At 41.0% G+C, this 23,114-nt stretch overlaps 2 protein-coding genes across 7 annotated transcripts in view; one reads left to right on the top strand and one right to left on the bottom strand.

The window, feature by feature from the left end:
- Positions 1–11,168: 11,168 nt before the first annotated feature.
- On the top strand, positions 11,169–19,331 carry acta2 (actin alpha 2, smooth muscle). The gene is made up of 9 exons (XM_043712416.1): positions 11,169–11,270; positions 12,554–12,699; positions 13,560–13,688; positions 13,842–13,952; positions 14,214–14,298; positions 14,384–14,545; positions 15,437–15,628; positions 16,266–16,447; positions 18,624–19,331. The coding sequence occupies exons 2-9, from the start codon at positions 12,571–12,573 to the stop codon at positions 18,765–18,767; spliced, it is 1,134 nt and encodes a 377-aa protein (XP_043568351.1). The 5' UTR covers positions 11,169–11,270; positions 12,554–12,570; the 3' UTR covers positions 18,768–19,331.
- Positions 19,332–20,718: 1,387 nt separating this feature from the next.
- Positions 20,719–23,114, bottom strand: part of stambpl1 (STAM binding protein-like 1) — a 61,743-nt gene continuing 59,347 nt past the window's right edge. For all 6 annotated transcript variants that reach the window (XM_043712409.1, XM_043712414.1, XM_043712413.1 and 3 more), the window contains exon 11: positions 20,719–21,058. In XM_043712409.1, the coding sequence (XP_043568344.1) occupies positions 21,002–21,058 (57 nt within the window). In that variant the 3' untranslated portion in view covers positions 20,719–21,001. The remainder of the gene's footprint in view (positions 21,059–23,114) is intronic.

The following is a 23,114-nucleotide window of genomic DNA, read 5'->3' as shown; positions in this document are numbered from 1 at the left end:
TAGGAAAGTGGATGTGTTGGACATTCAGGGAAGCATCAAGATAGAAAAGTCCCCAGTGACCAGATATATCCAAGGTTACTATGGGAAGCAAGGAATGAGATTGCTGCACCTGTGGCGATGATCTTTGCATCCTCGCTCTCAACGGGAGTAGTACCAGATGATAGAGGGAGGCAAATGTTGTTTCTTTGTTCAAAAAAGGGAATAGGGAAATCCCTGGGAATTACAGACCAGTCAGTCTTATGTCTGTGGTGAGCAAGGTATTGGAAAGGATTCTGAGAGATAAGATTTATGACTATTTGGAAAAACAAATTGGATTAAAAATAGTCAGCATGGCGTTGTGAGGGGCAGGTCATGCCTCACAAGCCTTATTGAGTTCTTCGAGGATGTGACGAGACAAGTTGATGAAGGTTGAGCAGTGGGTGTGTTGGATATGGATTTCAGTAAGGCATTTGATAAGGGTCCCCACAGTAGGCTCATTCAGAAAGTTAGGAGTTTTGGGATGCAGGGGAATTTGGCTGTCTGGATGCAGAATTGGCTGGTCAAAAGAAGACAGCAAGTGGTAGTGGATGGAAAGTATTCTGCCTGGGGGTCGGTGACCAGTGATGTCCCACAGGGATCTGTTCTTGGACCTCTGCTGTTTGCAGTTTTTATAAATGACTTGGATGAAGAAGTGGAAGGGTGGATTAGTAAGTTTGCCAATGACACAAAGGTTGGTGGTATTGTAAATAGTGTCGAGAGTTGTTGCAGGCTACAGCAAGACATTGACAGGATGCAGAGCCAGGCTGAGAAGTGGCAGATGGAGTTCAACCTAGATAAATGCAAAGTGATTCATTTTGGAAGGTCGAATTTGAATGCTGAATACAGGGTTAAAGACAAGATTCTTGGCAATGTGGAGGAACACTGGGATCTGGGCGTGCATGTACATAAATCCTTTAAAGTTGCCACCCAAGTTTTTAGAGTTGTTCAGAAGGAGTACGGTGTGTTGGTTTTCATTAACGGGGGATTGAGTTTAAGAGACGCGAGGTTTTGTTGCAGCTCAATAAACCTTGGTTAGATCACACTTGGAATATTCTGTCCAGTTCTGGTCACCTCATAGGAATGATGTAGATGCTTTAGAAAGGGTGGAGAGGAGATTTACCAGGATGCTGCCTGGTTTGGAGGGCATGTCTTATGAAGAGAGGTTGAGTGATCTGGAACTTTTCACACTGGAGAGAAGAAGGAAGGGAGGTGACTTGACAAAGGTATACAAGGTAATGAGAATCATAGATAGAGTTGTTAGCCAGAGATTTTTCCCAGGGCAGAAATGGCTGTCACAAGGGGTCATAATTTAGGTGATTGGAGGAAGGTATAGGGGAGATGTCAGAGGTAGGCTCTTTATGCAGGGTATAGTGGGTATGTGGAATTCACTGCCAGCAGTGGTAGCAGAGTCAGAGACATTAGGAACATTTAGTAACCATAAGGATGGCCTCAACCGGGACCTTGGGTTTATGTCACACTATAGGTGATGCAACTGCACTACACACACCAACACACAGACAGACACACAGACACATACACACACACACACACCCACTCTTACATACTCACACACTCACGTAGACCCTCTCTCATACGCACACACATACCTCACACTCACACCCACGCACACACCCTCTACAGGCTTATACCCCATCACACTCACACACACACTTTACACACATGCAAACACACAGTCACACTTGCACATAAGCACTCACATGCACACACTCACTCTGTCTCTCCCTCTCTCGTGCACACCCACACACATATAAGTTTATGGAGTGAATTTGTATTTGCAGAATTATATTTGCAGATACATTCTACTTTGTTCAAAAAATGCAGAACCTGCAAGCAGTCAATCCATGTAATATTTGTAAATTCCACTTTGGAAATAGAACCAGTCTGGCTCAAGATGGGATATAGAGAGACTCTAACCTCACACCTTTAATGTAATGTCTGAGCTGAGATGTCACTTTTCATTATAAAACCTTAAATTACCTTGAGAATGTGACTTAAAAGAAGTTCTTGGATTTACATATTAAATAACTAAAACCAGCAAATCCATTCTAAAAGATAAAGACTTAACAATCTAGGCTTGTTCAATGTATCATTGTATCACTGCTATAAATTCTATGTCTTATGGTCCTGCTTCACAATCACCTGATGAAGAAGCAGTGCTAGTGCTTCCAAATAAACCTGTTGGACTATAACTGACTAGGGTGGCATGATGGCTCAGTGGTTAGCACTGCTGCCTCACAGCAGCAGGGTCTCAGGTTTGATTCCAACCTCGGGCAACTGTCTGTGTGGAGTGTGCATACTCTCCCTGTGTCTGTGTGGGTTTCCTCCCACATTCCAAGGATGCATGTGTCAGGTGAACTGGCCATGCCAAATTGCCCATAGTGTTAGCTAGGGGAATGGGTCTGGGTGGGTTACTCTTCTGAGGATTGGTGTGGACTTGTTGGGCCGGAGGGCCTGTTTCCATACTGTAGAGATTCTAAAATAACCTGGTGTTGTGTGATTTTTAACTTTGTCCACTTCAGTCCAACACTGGCTCCTCCAAACCTGTACTATGTTCTATGTTAATTTGGTAAATATGGAATTGACTAGTCTCTTTGCACTGATCCCCACATCAAATCCTCCAGATTAGAATGGTGCTATGAATGTGATTCATACAAGTGGTTGCAGCAATTGATGTCTACAGAAAGCCGTCTTGATATGGAATGCTTTGTCACAGGGATTTGGGACAGTGATGGAGGAACATGGTCATTACACAGTCTCCTGTAAGAAAGGCAGCTATCTATTTGGCAGAACAAACATGAATGATCAATGAGAAACAGAAATTCCAGTGAAATCCATAGGCTAATAAAAGACTACTTGTAGCTTCCAACAAAAAATTGACAAACATTTGAAGCAGAAGATGAAAGAATGGTATAAAGAGAGTTCAAGGTTACAGGAATAGTTTTTGACTGCATTAGGAAGGAGTCAGCTCCAACTCAACAGGCGTCCAGGGAGGAAATGATAGATACAGTGGCAATTCAGCAGTTATTCCCACGGATTCCTTTCTCCTTTCATAGGATCTGCACCTTTAAAAATGCTCCAATGCCAGATTCTTCGTTTCTTCACAGTGCAACTAACCCTGCAATCTGCAAGGGAAGGCAGCAAAGCAATGGAGACCAGGGCAGCTCAGGAGAAGTTCAGGGCCAGGTTGCAATCAGGGAAGGTGGTGTCAATCTTGTTTCCTACAGACAGGAGGAATTTGTGGTCTTGAGTCCCTGTGTCCAAATATCAGGGCAAAATGCTAGCTCTTGCTTAATCGACAATGTGGTTGGGTTAATTTGTTTTTCTTTCACTCATGAGTTCATGAAGAAGTCAACAGAGATTACTGGATCATGATAAAGGATCTCCCAATCACAGTAGCAACTCTGGCTGTCTCAAGAACTGAAAAATTACTTAAATGGTAAAATGTGGGAGCGAGGAGCATTTAGAGTTAACTGACCTGAATTTTACACCTTCTAAAGAATAAATCTTTGTTACCACTTTGGAATCTCTGATGTCAGCCTTCAAGTCTTGTTGCTTCACATGTTTTTTTTTTCCTGTGAGTAAATGCACTTCTAAACACGGTCTGTCGCACCAGCTGATGTATTCCATACTTTACAGATACACTGAGCTAGATGCCAGTGAAAATGCATTCCAAAAAGAGATGTTGCTTTCCAAACTAACATAAAATCAATTTAACTGTCTGAAGCCGAATGAATTAAACATATTCATGAAGCGCCGATTATTCAATATTTGCATAATTCATCCTTTTTTGATGCAATACATTAACTTTTTCAGTGATTGCCTGTGGGGTTCCTTCTCAGATTGTACATTAATTCTGTAACACATTTCCAGTCTTTGGACTAATTTATACGAATGAGTAATTTTAATGTTGTAATAGAACATCTGGAGTAAATAGCGATGCATCAATGTAGCAGAAAACAAATCGAATTATAAAATCCAGAGTAACAAGGAAGCAACTTGGAAAAGGGTTTAAGCATTCGTTATTGAACACTATTTGCTCACACTTCTGTTTGCACTGCTGAGATACTTTTCCATTGAGAATCCAGCAGCACATACTGTACCTGGCACAGTCAATTGCGCTTCTTTGACAACATAGTCTTGCTCAGCAGCAATGTCACTGGTTGTTTGATGTTTCTATATCAGTGTCCTTCACACCTTTAAATGTGATTGGATTTGAAATTTTAGAGAACAGTGTCTTGTAGATAATGTATTTCCTGGACTGATAGTCTGCATTCTTAATGAGGAATTCTAGGTCATGGTGCCCCCAAATACAGCAATTAGAAAAATATCTTAATTATAAATCTCCAAGTCCTAATGTCACTGCAGTTAAGTGCAGTGCAATACCAAAACAGCCTGGCATGTTACCCAACAAGATCCAAGAGTATTAATTGGTTGCAGGCCAGCGTTCTGACCCTCACTCAGGGTTCGAGAGTTACCAAGCTGATTGGTTGGCAATTCCGTTTCCCCAGGAGTTCACATGAGAACAGTGACCACTGCTCAGACTACAAACACTCCCCAGGGTCAAAGCATAGGACTGAGAACTCCATAGCAAGGATGAGGTGAAAGGCCATGCAGAAAGGGTGGGATGGTGAGGGGTTGGGGTCCTGAGTTGGACAGCAGGAGAGGAGGGTGCATCCATTCTGCTAGGGCCTTGGAAGGAGGAAGGAGGGCCTGATCTTCAAAGGGGCCTAACTCTTCTGGCACTTAGGTCTGAGAAAGCTAAGCTGCTGGGCTTTCCCCAGTCCCCGAATTCCTTGCGTTGGCCTTAAAATTGACCTCATAACGGCCTCGGTTGGGGTGAGAATGGGTGGGCTGCTGCGGTCTTAGACTCACCCAATAAAAGAGAAAAATAATGGGCAAGCCAGCAGCAGGTGGGAGTGAGGCACAAAGACCACACAGGGAATTTTCTGTACTCCCTACTATAAAGCCGCTGGCTGGGGCACATGAAAGTCTGAACACAGTTGTCATCTCACCTTATCCTAATTAGATGAATATCATAATATTGTTGGACAGTCACATTTGTTTCAGATACATGTCCTGTGTTTCTTTAATCCTGGCTCCAGCATAACCCAATATAGACAACTAACTTAAAACAGTGGCCCCTCTTCCAAACAATGTCCAAACCACTGTGTTTGACACTGATCAAATAGAAACTGTGCATTTATCCAGATATGTTTGAATGGATCTGCCTCCTGAGAACTCTCTCCGTGCAAGAATTCACATGCAGAGCAGTGAAGAGAGTCAGTGCAAAGACCCTCTCCCCTCTATACTGCAATACATAACTCTAAATGCCTAGTGTGAATGCTATGAATCCATGGGTGAGTGGATGGATGAGTGAGTGGATAGGGATTTAGAATGGGCAAGTGGCTGATATAAGTGGGTAGGGAAGGCAGGTAGACAGGGTAGCAGGTACATGTGATGGTGGCTAAGTGGTGAGTCAATGGGCAAATCATGGCATAGTCTGGAGGGTGGGGAGTTGTCAGGCTGGGATCCAGTCAGGGGCTCGCTTGGGATTTGGAGGGTCATGGTTGGGTTGTCAGGTGGTCATTGGGGTGCTCAGGTTGGAAGACGAGGGACTGTGTGAGTAATTGGAGAGGGATAAAAGGGGGTCAGTAGTGCAGTCAGACTTCTCTCATAGAATCTCTACAGTGTGGAGGCAGGCCATTCAGCCCATCGAGTCTACTGTAACACCCTGAAGAGCATCCCACACAGACCCACCACCCCTACCATATCCCTATAACCCTGCATTTCCCATGGCTAACCTACCTCGCCTGCACATTCCTGGACAATTTATCATGGCCAATCTACCTAACCTGCTCACCTTTGGACCATAGGAGGAAACAGGAGCATCTGGAAGAAACTCACATAGCTAAGGGGAGAATGTACAAACTCCACACAGACAGTTTCCCAAGGCGGGAATTGAACCCGCATCCCTGGCGCTGTGAGGCAGCCATGCTAACTACTGAGCCACCGTGCTGCCCTCGCTTTTTAACCCTTTCCTGTCTAACATTTCCAAAGGCAGATAGGTCTTGATTGTCATGGGATCAAATGTTATGGAGAGAAAGCAGGAGAATGGGGTTGAGCAACTTATCAACCATGATTGAATGGCAGAGCTGAGTCAATGGACCGAATGACCTAATTTCTGTTCCTATGTGTTATGGTCTTCCCTGGTAAATATCGAGGTAAGTAATATTGGAACTGTCCAAAGTCTCCAACTGTAGGTCAAACTCCGAGACATTTTCAGAAAGCCCTGGTAGCAACCAGATTGCCCACTAGAGATTCATGGGCAGTTCCCTCAGAGGTCAACATGTGCGGACTGTGCACTCATCTTGGGTCATGCATCCATTATCCTCCAATCCAAACATCATAAGATCTGGGAGAGTATTTTAACTATTTGATTAACTTACTATCACATGATCTCATATCCATTTGAGTAACATGCCATTTTGAACAGTGGGTTTTCCAATCTACATGGTATAGCAGTAGGAACTGGGCCTTTCTTTCCCTCTTGCACTCTTTACATGCTCTACTTAAGCATTTTTTAAAAAAATCTCATGTCGATGAGCTTTATCAATTCATCCATCAGTTGCTGGAGATCTGTAAATCAGGGTTTGGTTTTTCCAGTAATGTTGCAATTACTTCAGGAGCTGTGAAAATCTTTTAATGGGAAAGCTAACTTTGGCATTCGAGAATTCTCAACAATGTAGGGCACTCCTGTTCTGTCTTGCTGAGCCATGTATTGGAGAGTATCTTGATTAAGGAATACAAGTTGTAAAACTGCTAAAATTGGAAGTAGTGTGTAAGTACATTAGTCTGTTTGCCATTCCAGTGTATCCACCTCACAGGGAACCACAGTGTTGGTGGGGGGGGGGCAGGGGGTGGTCCTTTGAAGAGTTGAATCACTGATTAAACACTATCTCAACCCGCCAAAATATTTATAGCAGCTGAGAAAGGCAGTTGCAACCTGAATATAAAGCTACTAAATAGGTGGGCACATTGTGAATGCCACAGCATGTTCCCTCAGACCACATGCAACATGTATAGATTTCCTTACAACTCTTTAAATGCTTACCAGAACTGTCTGTGTATAACAATATACACATTCTGGAACAGTTGTCCACTTCATACACCATCCCTAAATAGCCCATGTCTTCAACGGTGAGTTTTTAATTACGTTCCTTCTGGAAGGAGCGTGTATGTGGATTGTTAATGTGGTAATGGTCTCAACTTCCGCAGAAATAATCTAAGCTGGGGAAATTCATCTCTTTTGTCTGATGTTACAGAATAAAGTAACAGTGAATCAAAACAGAGTCAGCTGTAGTAGTTGAAGTAATGCATTAGTGATGGTGCATTGGATCATTGCTTAGCTTACATGTATGTGGCTCAATAAGTTGGATGACTGTTTCCCCAATGGCATTCTGGCATAATGCTCTTCTGATTTGCAAATATCTTTCAGCCTTTGGATGGATCAGAAGGCTTAATCTTGCCCGTAGACAGTGGTTCTCCTTGACCTGCAGGGTCACCCTTCAAGGCTATGGGTGCCAAAGCTATGAACCATACAGCAGATGACAATGGGCTACAGAGTCTCATCTTTTCAGACATTTGAGTGTTTCCTTCAACTAGTAGATAATCTGTCTATTTGGTGGACGTTGAGACTGTTTGTGCTTCATGGTTCTTGCAAGGGTGTTACTGGTCAGGGTTGCAGAGAGTGCCCCCTTATTTCTCCTTGAACTAAAACAGAAACAGGAAGTTACCATAAAACAAAATAATTTTGGCTTGCTTCTGAGATATTAGTGGGCAGGCATCTTTGGAAATGTCCCTAAAACCCATAACGTCTACTATACAAAAAAGGGAATCAGGTGCATGGGGACACTATCAGCTCCAAATTCCCTGCCAAGTCACACACCATTCCCAGCTGAATCATATACCCACACTTTCGGCGATACTGGGTCGAAATCCCAAGACACCCTAACAACATTGCAGAGGTGCATGAAACAAACAAGCTGCACAATTCAAGAAATATTCACAAGGATAACTGAGGACCGGAAAAATGATATCAACTTTGCAAGCATTGCCCACATTCTGAGAATGAATAGATATACAATACTCAAAGGAAATATTTACAATTCATGGACGATAAGAAATTGTATCCATATGAATCTAGGCATTATCTGTGGGAAATCCTACAATATAACCACTTGCTTAATAAATTCTGATGTTGCTTTCTCTTTGGGTAAGTAATAATTGTGAATAAAGGTAACTACAATGTAACACAATCAGTTTCAACTAGGAATGATTTTCTGTCCACTTAGCCCACCAAATTAAAGATTTGCTCTGTATATTTCAATCCTTGAAGTCCATTTGTTGCCAAGAATCTTGAATGAATTGTCAATAATCGTAATCGACTATTTATACATTATAATCAGCATATATGTTTCTTAAATTTCATTTATGCTCCAGATGCAAGGCTTCAGTTATACTTCTATGCACTTTTTAAAATGTAATATATAGAAGGCAGAATTGGCTTGTACTGGGGACAGCACAGAACTGCAAATCACATTGAAAACTGCACATCTGCTTGAACTATTGAAAAATGAGGGAAATGGTCCACATTTATTGGGATGTAGGTTGGTTATGTGAACAGATCCGCAAGCAACTTGTTTTTAATCAGGTTGTGAAAAGTTTGGCCTGACACCTAAGTTATTCCTATGATCACAAAAAAGGTGTGTTATATAAGTGGTGCCTATACTTAAAATTAAACTATAGAAGTATTGATACTCCTTTCAGTATGTCTGTGTCTAGGGGTGGAACTGAAGCTTTCCCTGCATGTTAAATGCCAAGAAAAGCTCATTAAGAAATTGTAATAAATGAATTCATACTTCCATGCTCAGGAATGCTTGCATTTTATTGCTCATCGTTTGCTCTCCTTGAGCTTTAGTCTTGATCTGCTGTTGACCATTTGTGAATGTGTTCCTACTGTCCTATTAGGTGGGGAGTTTCAGAACCCAGTTATGTATGATCAAGTTTGAATATTTCGTGACTTGAATTGAAACTTGGAGGTGATGATGTTTCCAGATACTTGTGGCCTTATCTTTCTCCATAATGGATGCCATGGATTTGAGAGGTGCTGTCATAAGAACTTTGACAATTTACTGTAGACAGTACACAGGTGGAGGGAATTCTGATTAAACTGATGTCCCTATCTTGATATATGGAGTGTATTCAATTACATTCCCAAACTGAGCCTTGTAGTTACTGGAGAGTTTTACACAGTGAGGAGTTGAGCTACTCCTAGTAGGATACCCAGCCTTTGACTTGCTTTAGTAACAATGATGTTATATAACTGGTCCAGTCAAGCTTCTGCACATGATCGTCCCAAATGGTTAATGGTGGGATTATGGTCAAAGGCAATGTCAGTGAAGATGGTCATTTCCTGACACTTTATTCACAAAACATCTAAAAGTACCTTCCAAAGAAAAAAAAACAAATGGGACTTTATGGTGACTAATAATGTACACCTTTTCTCCATTGACTATGTTACACTGTTGTGGTTCTGTTCGCTGAGCTGGGAATTTGTGTTGCAGACGTTTCGTCCCCTGTCTAGGTGACATCCTCAGTGCTTGGGAGCCTCCTGTGAAGCACTTCTGTGATGTTTCCTCCGGCATTTGTAGTGGTTTGTCTCTGCTGCTTCCGGTTGTCAGTTCCAGCTGTCCGCTGCAGTGGCCGGTATATTGGATCCAGGTTGATGTGTTTGTTGATAGAATCTGTGGATGAGTGCCATGCCTCTAGGAAGAGGCAGAGACAAACCTCTATAAATGCTGGAGGAAACATCACAGAAGCGCTTCACAGGAGGCTCCCAAGCACTGAGGATGTCACCTAGACAGGGGACGAAACGTCTGCAACACAAATTCCCAGCTCGGCGAACAGAACCACAACAACGAGCACACGAGCTACAAATCTTCTCCCAAACTTTGAAAACTATGTTACACTCTTAGATACCTCTTGGGCAGTACAATGTGACATTTCCCAAACACATTCAGTGACAAGTATACAGTTCATTGGCCTGTGCCACTGGCTGTGTGTGAATAAGGGTGTGTGCATTAGAACACCTGTGCGGAAGTGGTAGTGTCCCAATGTCTGGTCCAGGAGGCCCTGGATCAAGTCCTGCCTGCTCCAGCAGTGCGTAATAACATCTCTGAACAGGTTGATTGGAAAAATATCTACCGCCCAGAGAGTTTTATAAATTATCAGTGTTTCAGTACATTCTGTCTGTAGCCTCTCCCCATTGCCGTGCTGCTGCTCTAAGCTTTAGTGTGTCCTGAACATAATAGTTCTGGACCTACAGTGTGTCCGTCTGCAACACTCCATCAAGGACAACACTCTGCAAAGACCAAAGAGGAACTTTCAGCGAGTAGGCACTCCACTTTGAACCCTGACACTGAACTGCTTTAATTTTCAACACGAGATGAGCTGTAAGTGCAGAGATACCAGTCAATGTCAAGTGCACTCCAAAGCAACAACAATCAATGAGATAATACACCAAGACCAAACTATCAGTCTTCGGTCAAACTGAAGTTGGTAAAATATCTGCACTTCCCTTTATAGTGATGTCCCTTTAAATTCATGAAATCGAGTTGTTTCACAGAGGGATGTGGCTATCTCTCGGCTTTACCATCTAAGGATATTCCTCGTCTCCCCATAGATTGTGGTGCACTGAATCCTCTGGAAACTTTACGCTGCCGCTGGATGTGCCTCAGATATCAAAAATGATGTGCAGAAATATTAGTTCTGCGGTCAGCTTATGAGAGGAAGTTTAACCTGGCTGCGTTAAGATTCTCAGTGGTCACGCAGGATGGTCAAACTATGGCAAGACCCATTTATCAGTGGGCTGTCGGTGTATATTTGCAGCTGCTGCCGAGTTGTCGCTCTGTTTATGCTAAACGCTGATATTCCCCTTCACTCCATGAACTGCGCAGTTGGAATGTACACCGGCCACCCAGAGAAGGGCTTTTGTGAGAACCGTATATGGCTGTGGAACAGCAATCGATGCAGCCGGGCTCGGGGTCTGGTCCTTTTTTGGGGCTGATGTGGGTGGATCAGAAGGTGACGAGACTCAAGGGCTATAAAACTTAACAAAGCGGGGAGGGAGCGTGCACCATCCCAGAGTAAAGGACCCCGGCAAAGCAGACAGGGTGAGTCCCAGGCAAGGGTTAATTACCTGACTTCAATATCTGCATTTACTCACATCTTGTACTGATGGGCAAACCGCGAGTAGTACATTGCATGCATGGGGGCTCTCTCAAATTAAAACCTGACATTTTGTTTTTTGAAGAAAATGTTAAAAGGCAAATGGATAACCATGACCTGTCGTTTTGCTTACTGAGTGGCGATAAAATATCAGAACGGTTTAACGTGGAAATCTGCCTATGTCGAGTTTGAAAAGTGGGCTTCGGGACTGATAACAAAGTGGGTTTGATTTTTGTTTTGTGGTTGCTGACTGACAGACTTGTTGTAAGGGTTTCTATCTGAACTGAGAGTCAGCACAGGCAATTACTGCTTGTTTCTAGAAGCCATGAGTATCTGAGGGATAATTCATTAAATTGCTCTCCAGATTTTGATAGTTTTATGTTTGAGCACTCCTTGTGTATATCTCCAGATGTGCTGGAGTTTGACTCTGCTCCTGTTTATATAGACTGGCTGCCTACACTGTATTTAATGCTTTAATTTGGACTTCAGAATCTCCAGCTTGTTTACTCCTGGAATCAAGCTCCTTTTTCAGTATTATTTTCCGTATCTGCTTTGTAGTGGCCTATTGGCAGAACGGATAAGGGTGACAGTGTCTGGCGAAGGATTCACGGGTTTACCAACAGAGCCCATTGCTTGACGTGGACCAGCTGTGACACTGGGTCGCAGCCGCTCCGTCTTGGGGATTTTCTGGGTTCATGGCTAAATATGGTCCTTTCCCAATCCCTTTCCAGCGCCCCTCTGCTCGCTCGTGGTACTGCAAGTCCGAGGTGAATGCCCGAGGATGGGCAGGAGCAACTTGGACTAAGAAATACATACTTGGAGGAGAACTTTTATGGTGCTGCAGGCGATTTCCTAATTAGGGAAAAAAAAGATGCATTAAAATAAATTGGACTTCCTGTTAGAAAGCAGGGACCTATTGGCTCTTTTGAAAACTTCAAACAGCCTTGAACTGCCTGAGAAAGTGGGAATTTGATTAAGATTTATTTGTGCTGAATATTCTGAATTCACAGGAATATTGTTGGGATCTGTAAATTAAATAAGCGGTTCATTCCCAAAATTGTTTCATATTGATCTAACAAGTGCCAAGTTGTCCCACATCCCATTCTGGGATCTATATCAACACACTAAAGATCGCATTGAATGTATTGCTAACCACGTGAATCAACACACACAGAGGTCTGGTTGTGTTATCTGGTCTGAAATGGTATCTCTCCTTTCTCCCCACCAGATCCATACAGATTGACCATGTGTGACGAGGAGGAAAGTACAGCGCTGGTTTGCGATAACGGCTCCGGACTGTGTAAGGCTGGCTTCGCCGGGGATGACGCTCCCCGAGCGGTCTTCCCCTCAATCGTGGGCCGCCCTCGCCATCAGGTCAGCAGCCAGGGACAGGCAGCAACTGCTCAGCTACAACAGCGGCCTGTGGCTTCTTATTAACAGTGCTGGATGTGTGCACTAGATACTCATCGGTGTTTCAAATCACTTTTAGACAGACAGAGAGAGACAAAATATTGAGTTTTGATCGAGGCAGGATCATCTCCATTACTCAGAGGGCGAAAGGGGGACACTGGCAGTTGGGAAAACAGGCAGAGTGGAGCTAGGATATCTTTCACACTAGAATCATTCTGATCTGGAATCCATTTCCTGAAAAAGTGGTGCAAGTAAAATCAGTGGTAACTTTCAAACAGTACATGCACTTAAAACGATTCATGGGAGTGGAATGAATAACTTTTATATTCAGTAATGGCATGTGGGAGCAAATTGCCTTCTGTGCTGCATAATTTTATGAAAATGACAAGCTTTGATTCTGGATGAAATTTATCCCATAAGAGCCAAAAGTCATCGTCGGAGCAAATTACTACAGATGCTGGATTCTGTACTGAAAACAGACAAATGCTGGAAATCACTGTGGGCCAGACAGTATCCGTGCAGAGAGAGCAAGCTAACATTTCGAGTCCAGATTACTCTTCATCAGAGCTGAGTCAAAGAGTCATCTAGGCTCGAAACGTTAGCTTGTTCCCTCTCCATGAATGCCTTCTGACCCACTGTGATTTCCAAAAGTCATTTTAACTTATAGCTCTGCAGCTAGCTAAATGACAAATTCACAGTAACTCCATGTTAATTATTCCAGCTATAGGTGTTGCATTCTGGCTCCCCTAATTATATATTGTCAAACATTGCTGTAGTATGTTGATCCTACATATGAACTCTATGTGTTCTGTTCGACCTAACAGGGTGTTATGGTTGGAATGGGCCAGAAAGACAGCTACGTGGGCGATGAGGCTCAGAGTAAAAGGGGGATCCTGACCCTGAAATATCCAATCGAGCATGGCATCATCACAAATTGGGACGACATGGAGAAGGCAAGAGAGCATTTGCAACCTTCCTGAACCAGTTAAATCAACATGGCTGGGAACATCCAAAGGCCTGATGTTGAACTAAGCTAATTGATATAATAATTGACAGTGGAATGAACAGAACAGCCGTATTTTAAAACACTGGTCTTTTTCCCACAGATCTGGCACCACACTTTCTATAATGAGCTGCGTGTAGCTCCTGAGGAACATCCAACTCTGCTCACCGAGGCTCCCCTGAATCCCAAGGCCAACCGCGAAAAGATGACCCAGGTACTGTGCTGCCTGTTTGTTGCTAGCTTCTCACTAATGCACTTGCTCTTGACTCGCTCCATTATGCTGCAATGATTTGGCAAATCCATTAATTGGATCCAGCACATCCACTAAATAAACATTCTGTTAAAAAATATTGATGTAACAATTTCCAAGCCATTGAAAGCTTTGGACATGGTTTTCAGTTATGCCAGTATAATCAATGGACTGACAAGTGTTTAATTACATAATGGCATAACATACTATTTTCTTCACTTCCAGATCATGTTTGAGACTTTCAATGTGCCAGCCATGTATGTTGCTATCCAGGCCGTGCTGTCCCTTTACGCGTCTGGCCGTACAACTGGTAAGTCTGGGTGGTGTTACCTGCATTGGAAGATGGGAGGGCCTACTTCTGTGGCTGTTTCTGATCAGGTGGTTGTTGTGTGCAGGTATCGTGCTGGACTCTGGAGATGGTGTCACCCACAATGTGCCAATCTACGAGGGTTATGCCCTGCCCCATGCCATCATGCGTCTGGATCTGGCCGGCCGTGATCTCACTGACTACCTCATGAAAATCCTTACTGAACGCGGCTATTCATTTGTCACCACAGGTAAGGAGCAGGATGGCTTTTTTAAAAATACAGCCACAACTCTACATGGCTGTGGTTTTGAGGACAATTACTTTCTGTTAAAAGTACATTTAAAAGCTTGCAGTGATCCAGTAAGTGTAAAGCAGGAGGCTTTCATGTGCTTAAGTACAGACATGAAAAATGTGTTGCTGGAAAAGCGCAGCAGGTCAGGCAGCATCAAAGGAGCAGGAAAATCCTGAAGAAGGGCTTATGCCCGAAACGTCGATTCTCCTGTTCCTGCTGCCTGACCTGCTGCGCTTTTCCAGGAACACATTTTTCAGCTCTGATCTCCAGCATCTGCAGTCCTCACTTTCTGCTAGTTAAGTACAGACATATCATACATCTTTCTACTATTTGTTTTTTATAATGAAAGGAATTAAAAACTGTTTGTATCCCCAGTTTAGAATAATTTGAGAAATGCCTAATCTTAATGGCGGTGACAAAGCCTATTTCCCCCAGTTGTCTCACTGATGAATTCAAAGTCAAGTCTTCATGTCGGATCCTTGAGATTATTCAACCAACAGATAGATATAAACAACTCCAAATAAAAATAACTCATGTTCCCCCTTCCCTCAGGAAAGGCAAGCCAAGCAGCATTTTACATATCAAGGAAAGACTGTGATAGATGTTATCCAACTGGAGCAAGTGCAAATTCAACTGATGCAAATGATCAGATCGTCAGAAAGCTGCTGGGCAGCTGTTAAAAGATTTGTTTAGTTTTACTTTTTATTTTGTCAAGATATTCCTTGCAACATGATGCCTCAATAATTTCATTTCCACTTTAAATTTAGTGGGAAGAAGAGCAAACACAAGCCTATGTGCAGTACAATTATCAAAGACAAATCTTATGTACTACTTCCCTTTGATTCCCAGCTGAACGTGAGATTGTCCGTGATATTAAGGAGAAGCTGTGCTACGTGGCTCTTGACTTTGAGAATGAGATGGCCACAGCTGCCTCCTCATCCTCCTTAGAGAAGAGTTATGAACTGCCTGATGGCCAGGTCATCACCATTGGCAATGAGCGTTTCCGTTGCCCAGAGACTCTCTTCCAGCCATCTTTCATTGGTGAGTTGATTTTATGGAGTAAGCATTAGTTGCTAATTCTGTTAAGTGGTTTATAGGATGTAAAAAGAACACATTGGTGAGCTATGTTGTATCTTGGACCATGGCAGCTGGAATACTATCATGACCAACATCCTTCTTATTGAATAGGAAAACTGCGCCCACATTTGGGACTACAATGAACTTTTATTACTAATTCAACAATAACATCAACTGACTCAGGAGTAGCCAACTCTCAAATGAGTCATTCATGGCCAGAGCCATCATCATTGTGTTCTGAAACTGTGTACTAAATGTTCAAACATCCCCATGGGTAAATGATGTTCTGTTTCAGAATTAGCCAGGATCTAACTGACTGGTGAAACACGTTCAAGGGACTGAATGGCCTACTCCTGTTCCTATGGTCCCCATGTATCTGTTTGGAAACAGTATGTGCCATAATATAACTAACAACACTTTATCTAACCAGTATCTGCTTAATCCATTTGTGATTTTGAATTAAATCACATCTCAACAAACAGCAGGTTTACAAGCTTGCATTTTTCTCCATAGTCAGCACGATGAGATATCTTTCACAGAGGTGTCTGGAATTCAAAACTTCCTTTGATATTACTGATTTACTATACCATTTACTTGGCAGGAATGGAGTCTGCAGGTATCCATGAGACCACATATAACAGCATCATGAAGTGTGATATCGACATCAGGAAGGATTTGTACGCCAACAACGTACTGTCTGGAGGTACCACCATGTACCCTGGTATCGCTGACCGTATGCAAAAGGAAATCACAGCATTGGCTCCCAGCACCATGAAAATCAAGGTTAGTAATTAAGGAAATTAAACAGCAGTATTATTTTGTATCTGATCATTACTAATAGTATCAAACAGAATGGTTGTTTCTCCAACAAAATTAAAAAGATTATGTTTTTCTGTGATTGTATTGTTCAAGCCAGAACAAGGCAGAAATCACTCATGTTGATGTTCAGACCATGTAGTCACCATAAACATCAGCTGATACTCACATTGCTTTTCCTCAATGCATTCTGTCAATGGTATCCTTTAACACAGTACAATACAGACAACATAGGTATACACCATATATGAAAGGAAAGTTTCTCTAATGTCCATTCCATTAGTAAATCTATTTATAAAGTGCACAACTATAAATTATTTAAAGCCAATCTCAACAATTCTTGACTTAATCTTTTGTCTTCAGAGATAATTTTAAGAATTTTCTTGACCCAACTCATAAAAGATCTATGTTAAATATCCTTATTGATAAAATGCACTTCCAATTAGATAGGTATTTATGTTCAACAAATATGGTTCTACATGGGTTACATGTTAAAAACAAATCTACAAATTTCTTTTTAATTAACAGAGCTCTGATAAACATTGAGGTATCTTTCTAAAATATATTAACTTTAAATAACTGTATATTTTAAAAAAACTTATAACTCTTATGTCTGAAGTTATTGAAGGTGAACAGTGGCAAAAATAGCTAAGATAGATAGATAAGCATGGAGAGATGTTAATGCAAAATATTCATCCAGGTCCTGACCTTGAGCCCTAGGAGTGCTTTTCCTTGAAGTGATATGAGAAAAACAGGTATCTGTCTTCTTTGACTGGCTGAACAATAGTGTGAGAGCAATTTATCCCTCTTACTACTCAGTCAGGCAATGATGTCTAATGACAATGCGGAACAGAGGCCAAATACATGAAAAGGAGCACAAAGTATTATTTCATGGCATGTGGGAGTCCCTGGCAAGATCTGCATTTATTGCCCATTCCTAACTGCCCTTGAAATGTATGGCCTGCTCAGTCCTTTCAGAGGAATGTTTCGAATCAACCACATTACTGTGCGTCTAGAGTTAGATGGAGACTAGACCAGGTAAGGACAGTAAATATTCTTTCTTCAAGGACATGAAGCAAACGAGATAGGCTTTTACAACAATTAGTAATAGTTTCATGGTTGCTGTTTCAGTGACTAACTTTTAATTCTAGATTTATTAAGTGAATTTAAATTCCACCAGCTGCCATGATAGGATCTGAAACCCTATTCCCAGGGAATTGCACAGGGCTCTGAATTACTTGTCCAGTGATATTACCATCACACGACCATCTCTCTTGCAGTAATATATTTTAGCATTGGCAATTGGCTGCATGAAAATGAAGTTTAGATTACCAAAACGTAACATTTTAACACTACTTCAAACCAACAACAATTTCAAGTTCTCTAATACTTCAGCCTGTAGTAAGTCTTGTAAATTATAGTCTAATTTCAGAATTTATGTGTACTTTAATCAGCATTATAGATTACTATGTGCAACCTTTTAATGACAGGAATTGGAGTTTGACAGCACATCTGTTTGTTGGGGTTAGGAGGTTGAGGGGAAGTGGGTGTAGGATTTGGCTTTTGGTCACAATCCTAAAAATATTGTGATTGTTTTAATAATGTTAGGAGGCTTATTTCATCCACCGAGTAGGAATATATTATATCATTTTAACATCTCATCCAAAAGATTGCACTTTTGGATATTCAATATTTAGTACAGTAGGCCATGCTAGAATAAGGTGCTGAGATAGGTCTTGAACCCCCAGCCATGTTATGACAAAGCAGAGCTAACAGGCATCAGTGCCCGCAAATAAGCTCGTATCCACAGTATCAGAAGGTCTCCAAATGGTGATATTCCAAAGGATGAGGCACCTCCTCATGGACAGGAAGTAGAAAAATGGCAAGAAACTAGGCACCTTAGATCACCATCATGCCCTTATAGCTAACTGACAAAGCCAGATCCCCAGCTCACCTCCACACTTAGCAACCGTTTGTGGGAGTTTGAAGAAAGCAAAATAAAAGTTGTAAAATAACAATTCCAATAGAAAGCCACTTTCTCAAAGAATCAAATGAGTGAACCTTGCCCATTATTTAAGCTGCGATTGCAAACTGGTTATGTATAAGTCACTGATATCATTTTGTTATGTACCTTTTATAATAGATCATTGCTCCTCCTGAGCGCAAATACTCAGTTTGGATTGGTGGCTCCATCCTGGCCTCTCTCTCCACCTTCCAGCAGATGTGGATTAGCAAGCCCGAATACGATGAGGCTGGTCCATCTATTGTACACCGCAAATGCTTTTAAACCATCATCTTTCCTCTTCCTCTTTTTGTATCTTTTTGCAACAAGAAAACTGTGAATGTGCAATTAGAGAAACATACTTTCTACTGTTTTCATTCCATTGCTCTGTCACTAGACATTAGCTGTAGCTTTACCTGAATGAATGGGAGTTTTTAAAATAAAGTCAGAATGTGCTGCCAGAATATTCACAATTGTCTTGTGTTTCCTGAAATATTTGACACCTATTTATTTCGTAGAGTAATGGTGAACTAATCAGACTTAACTATAAACAAAGATGACAGAGAAAATTTAAACTGTATCTTGGTTTATTTATTACAAGATATCACCTTTAATTTTAAATTTGGTTTGGAACTTTTGGCTTCAGATTAAATAATCTCCCATTGCCAATTTATATAAGTTTTGTTCACATTTTCCTAAACTGCTTACATCTCCTTTCACTGTTGTCTGCTTCTACTTTATTGTCTGGGAAATGCAGTCATCTTGGATTTAATGCTCAATAAAAAAAATGATGGTTTAATAAACTGTTACAGGGGATGCTTGATTCAAGCAGTCCACTGGGTTTCTCAACTCAGGTGTGTCTTGTGCTGTTAATAATAGAAATTAATAATCCAATTTAACAAAGAACTCAATTGGAAGACCCATATAGAAAACTTATTTTTTGTTATTCAGTTTCAATTACTTTGAAATCAGTACTATTTCAAGCATAGGCATTACATGTGGTTAACAGTACTGAACATGAAAACTAAAGAAATTAAAATAACAGTGTTTTTAAAATATAACGAGACTACAAGTTACCTTAAATCTTTAGATTTTTTCTTTGTTCCCATATAAAGTTGGAATCCGTATAGTCTAACAATATCATAATGTTTGCTGCATGAAACTGCTCGCCATAAAAATTATTATACAGTGTTACCTTTGATTTGTTCCATGTTGAATTCAGTAATAATTCAGTGTGTTGCTAATTAAGCATCATTCCTATCAGTGTAAACTGTTCCTTTAAACTAGTTACTTTGTGTTAAACTATTCAAGAAAATTTTGGATCATTCAAATAGGTTGAGAATCAAACAAAAATAATTTTCACTGTTTTTACAATATGCATTTGTGAAGGAAAACAATTATTCATGCAATTCATAGGAATGATGTAATATTTACAATTCACTAATGTGGCTACTTTCATCAAGACCCAACTGATTCTGTACACTAGTGTTCACCAATAGCTCTTACATCAGGCACATCCCACAGCAATTCATGTGTTAAAAGATTAAATTCATTACTGGTGATGTTTCTATCCCATCCTCTCAGTTAATAGGCAGCTAATTAGAATAAAAACATATAAGTTTACTGGAAACCTACAAAAATGATAGCTAACAGAACAACATTATCCATTGCATTAGTTATGTGACTAACTGAGAAATTAAATGTGCCCACTGTATTACCCAATAAGTAATTGTGGGATATGTGGTCTTGGTGTTCACATTTGCAAGTGAACTTTAAGCCTTTTGGGTGTTTGGTGGTAAACAGTTAAACAAAAAGCAGACTTTGTAAGTATTTTTAATCACTGAATAGTCTACATCAATTAAACATTGACATATACTTAGGTTGTGTGAGTTCTGCACACTTAAGGTACTTTCTATTAAGATTAGTCGATCTGGCTAAGACAGTATCACCGCAGCTATGGCTGTGGTCACTCAGCAATTTCTTTTGGTAACAATAGCTTGGAAACTTTCTGCACCTTTGCTTTTGTAAAAATAAACTGGACAAAACATTTTGTAGGATTCCCCAGGCCACATGGGATCAAACAGATGGTTAAATTTAATGAGAATGGTTGAATGACAACATTACAAGGTGCAACCTAAAAATCAGTAATGAAGAAAAACACCACTTCTAAGAGCTCTAACTTTGCTAAGTTGCACTTTCTAAATCCACAACAAGAAAAGCACACACCAAACATAGCAAAGAAATGAACAGCATTTATTGGCTTCTGAGTGAAGTTCAGGGTCAATTTTATAAACACTTCTGGACATAACTAGCATTTGCAATTTCACATTATACATGTGAAATACTTGGTGCATTTCAAAAAGAAATATTAACCACCTTATTTCACTTTATTTCACCTGAATGTACAAAAAGTGTTAAATAATCCAGTTGTCTGAAACTGGTCATAAAAACCTGAAAGCAACATATTGTTTATTCTAAATAATTTATACAGACTCCAGGATTGTAGTAGTCTCATGCTGTCACCTCATGTCCATGATGATGATACTCATATCCTTTACAACGATGTGTTTGCAAGTCTGAAAGAAAATTAGTCATGAGTTTGGCATGTAATGTTTACAACATACTGTATTAAATAAGCAACCATCCAGAAAAATGCTTCTACTAAATGCTGGGTATTTCATCAACTTGTTAGACTTCTTTTAACTACATAACGAATGTTCCTTCATCGTTTCTATCTGTAACACTTTTTTTTCCCATCCTCTGTACTTTATCTATTACAACCTCCAACTCTGGCCTCTTGTGTTCCCTCCACTCCTTCATAATGCCCCTCACCAGCACCAGCATCCAATTAAACTCTGAAACTCCATTGCGACATCTCTTTCCATCTCTCACAACCTCAATAAATCAGCACTTTAGGATACCTGGATGAATTTACTGCGGTGACCAAACTTTTAGACAACGTTCCCAAATGTTTGATTCAATATCAGATTTTTTTTCTGGGTCATTTATCTTAAAAGCGACTTGTCAGGGTACATTAGATGGAGACATGAAGACGTCAAGTGAAACCAAAGCACAACAGAATCAGGAAAGCAAAAAGATCAATGGAAAGACTACGGTTACACTGAAACACATTAGAACATTTGTACTTAGTATGTATTCTCTATAATATTCCTCTTCCACTTTACTGGCAACACTTCACATTATAATTTATGAACTTTATGCTCAGAAATACAGAAGAATGGACAAGGAAAATGAAATGGCTCCACAGAGTCTGGTATTCCTGTCACCAAATCCCCCTTTACTTACACGTGGAGAGTCCTTGACACAGATCCAGCTCCCTCAGAGCCAGCTCTCAGAGTGAACAGAACCTCTGACATTCCTGTTTATATCTGTCAGCCAGGGCTTCCCGATTGGAACAGATTAACAGCCCCAGCCAGGGAACTCATATTGTTGCCAGTCCAACTGAGTTTAGGGGAACACCACTTGACTGAAGACAACTGCATAGCCTTACTCAGGACATATCCTGAACTGAAGGACTGTAGGTCAGCTCACAGCAAAAAGCCAAGCCTTAGCTAAACAGTTAAAATTTTCTCGAGAATCTGGAACAGTTGCCTGTATGCAGACTCGAGACAGTAAAAGAGTCTCACTAGACCTAAATAGAGTATGAGAACTCATAGGCTGGTATCCAGGAGAGTGCACACTCTAGAAAGCCCACCTACATCTGGTTTGGAACAGTTAAATTGCTTAGCAACATCCAAATCAAAACCAAACAAAATAAACATATGTTTAAATGGTCACCCAGTTCTAATGGAGGTCAATACCAGTGATCGCAGAACCAGTCTTTAACAAAACTCGTTCTGGACTCCAGCCATTACGTTCGCACGAGACCTCGGCTAGACTGAGAATGAATACCGGGAAACCTTTACGGATTCCAGACTCTGATGAGAAGCAGCTGATTCAGTCACCACTGATTCGGATGCAAGGTTCAGGCCCAAGCTTGATGGGGCGTAATTGGTTGAAATAGATTCACCAAGATTGGCGCAACATTTTCAATTACAAAATAGCTGCCTGAGCAAAGTCCGAATTAAATACCCAAAAGTTTCTCAGGAAGTTCTAGGGACTATCAAAGGAGCCAAGGCCACCTTCCTTGTTGACCTGGAAACCATTTCACAATTCTGCAAGGCTCACTCAAAAGTACGGGCAAACGTAGAGGCAGAAGTCAGAAGGTTGAAAGCGAAGGAATGATCAAACCAGGTCAGTTTGCAGAATGGGCGGATTGTGTTAGTCCAACTAGTTGGTTCACCTTTGTGGGGATCTTAAACAAACAGTAAACTGCTTTATGCAGCTGTCTAAATACCTAATCCTTCATATAGAGGATTTATACGCAAAGCTGGCAGGGGGGTGTTGTCCGTCAAGAAGTTGGACAGAAACGATCCGTATTTGCAACTGGAATTAGATGAGGATTCCCAGCAGTACCCTACAATTCATATCCCATTAAGATTTGTACCAATATACGTTACTGCCTTTTGGGGTATCATCAGCCTGTGCAATTTTTTGGCTGACAATGTAGAACATTTTACTAGGTATACCTCAGGTCACCATTTATCGGGATGATATGCAAATTATTGGGGA

The sequence above is a fragment of the Chiloscyllium plagiosum genome, chromosome 22 (assembly GCF_004010195.1).
Source record: "Chiloscyllium plagiosum isolate BGI_BamShark_2017 chromosome 22, ASM401019v2, whole genome shotgun sequence".
NCBI classification, from domain to species: domain Eukaryota; kingdom Metazoa; phylum Chordata; class Chondrichthyes; order Orectolobiformes; family Hemiscylliidae; genus Chiloscyllium; species Chiloscyllium plagiosum.
Note: the sequence above shows the minus strand (reverse complement) of the source record. Positions and strands in the feature narration are given on the sequence as shown.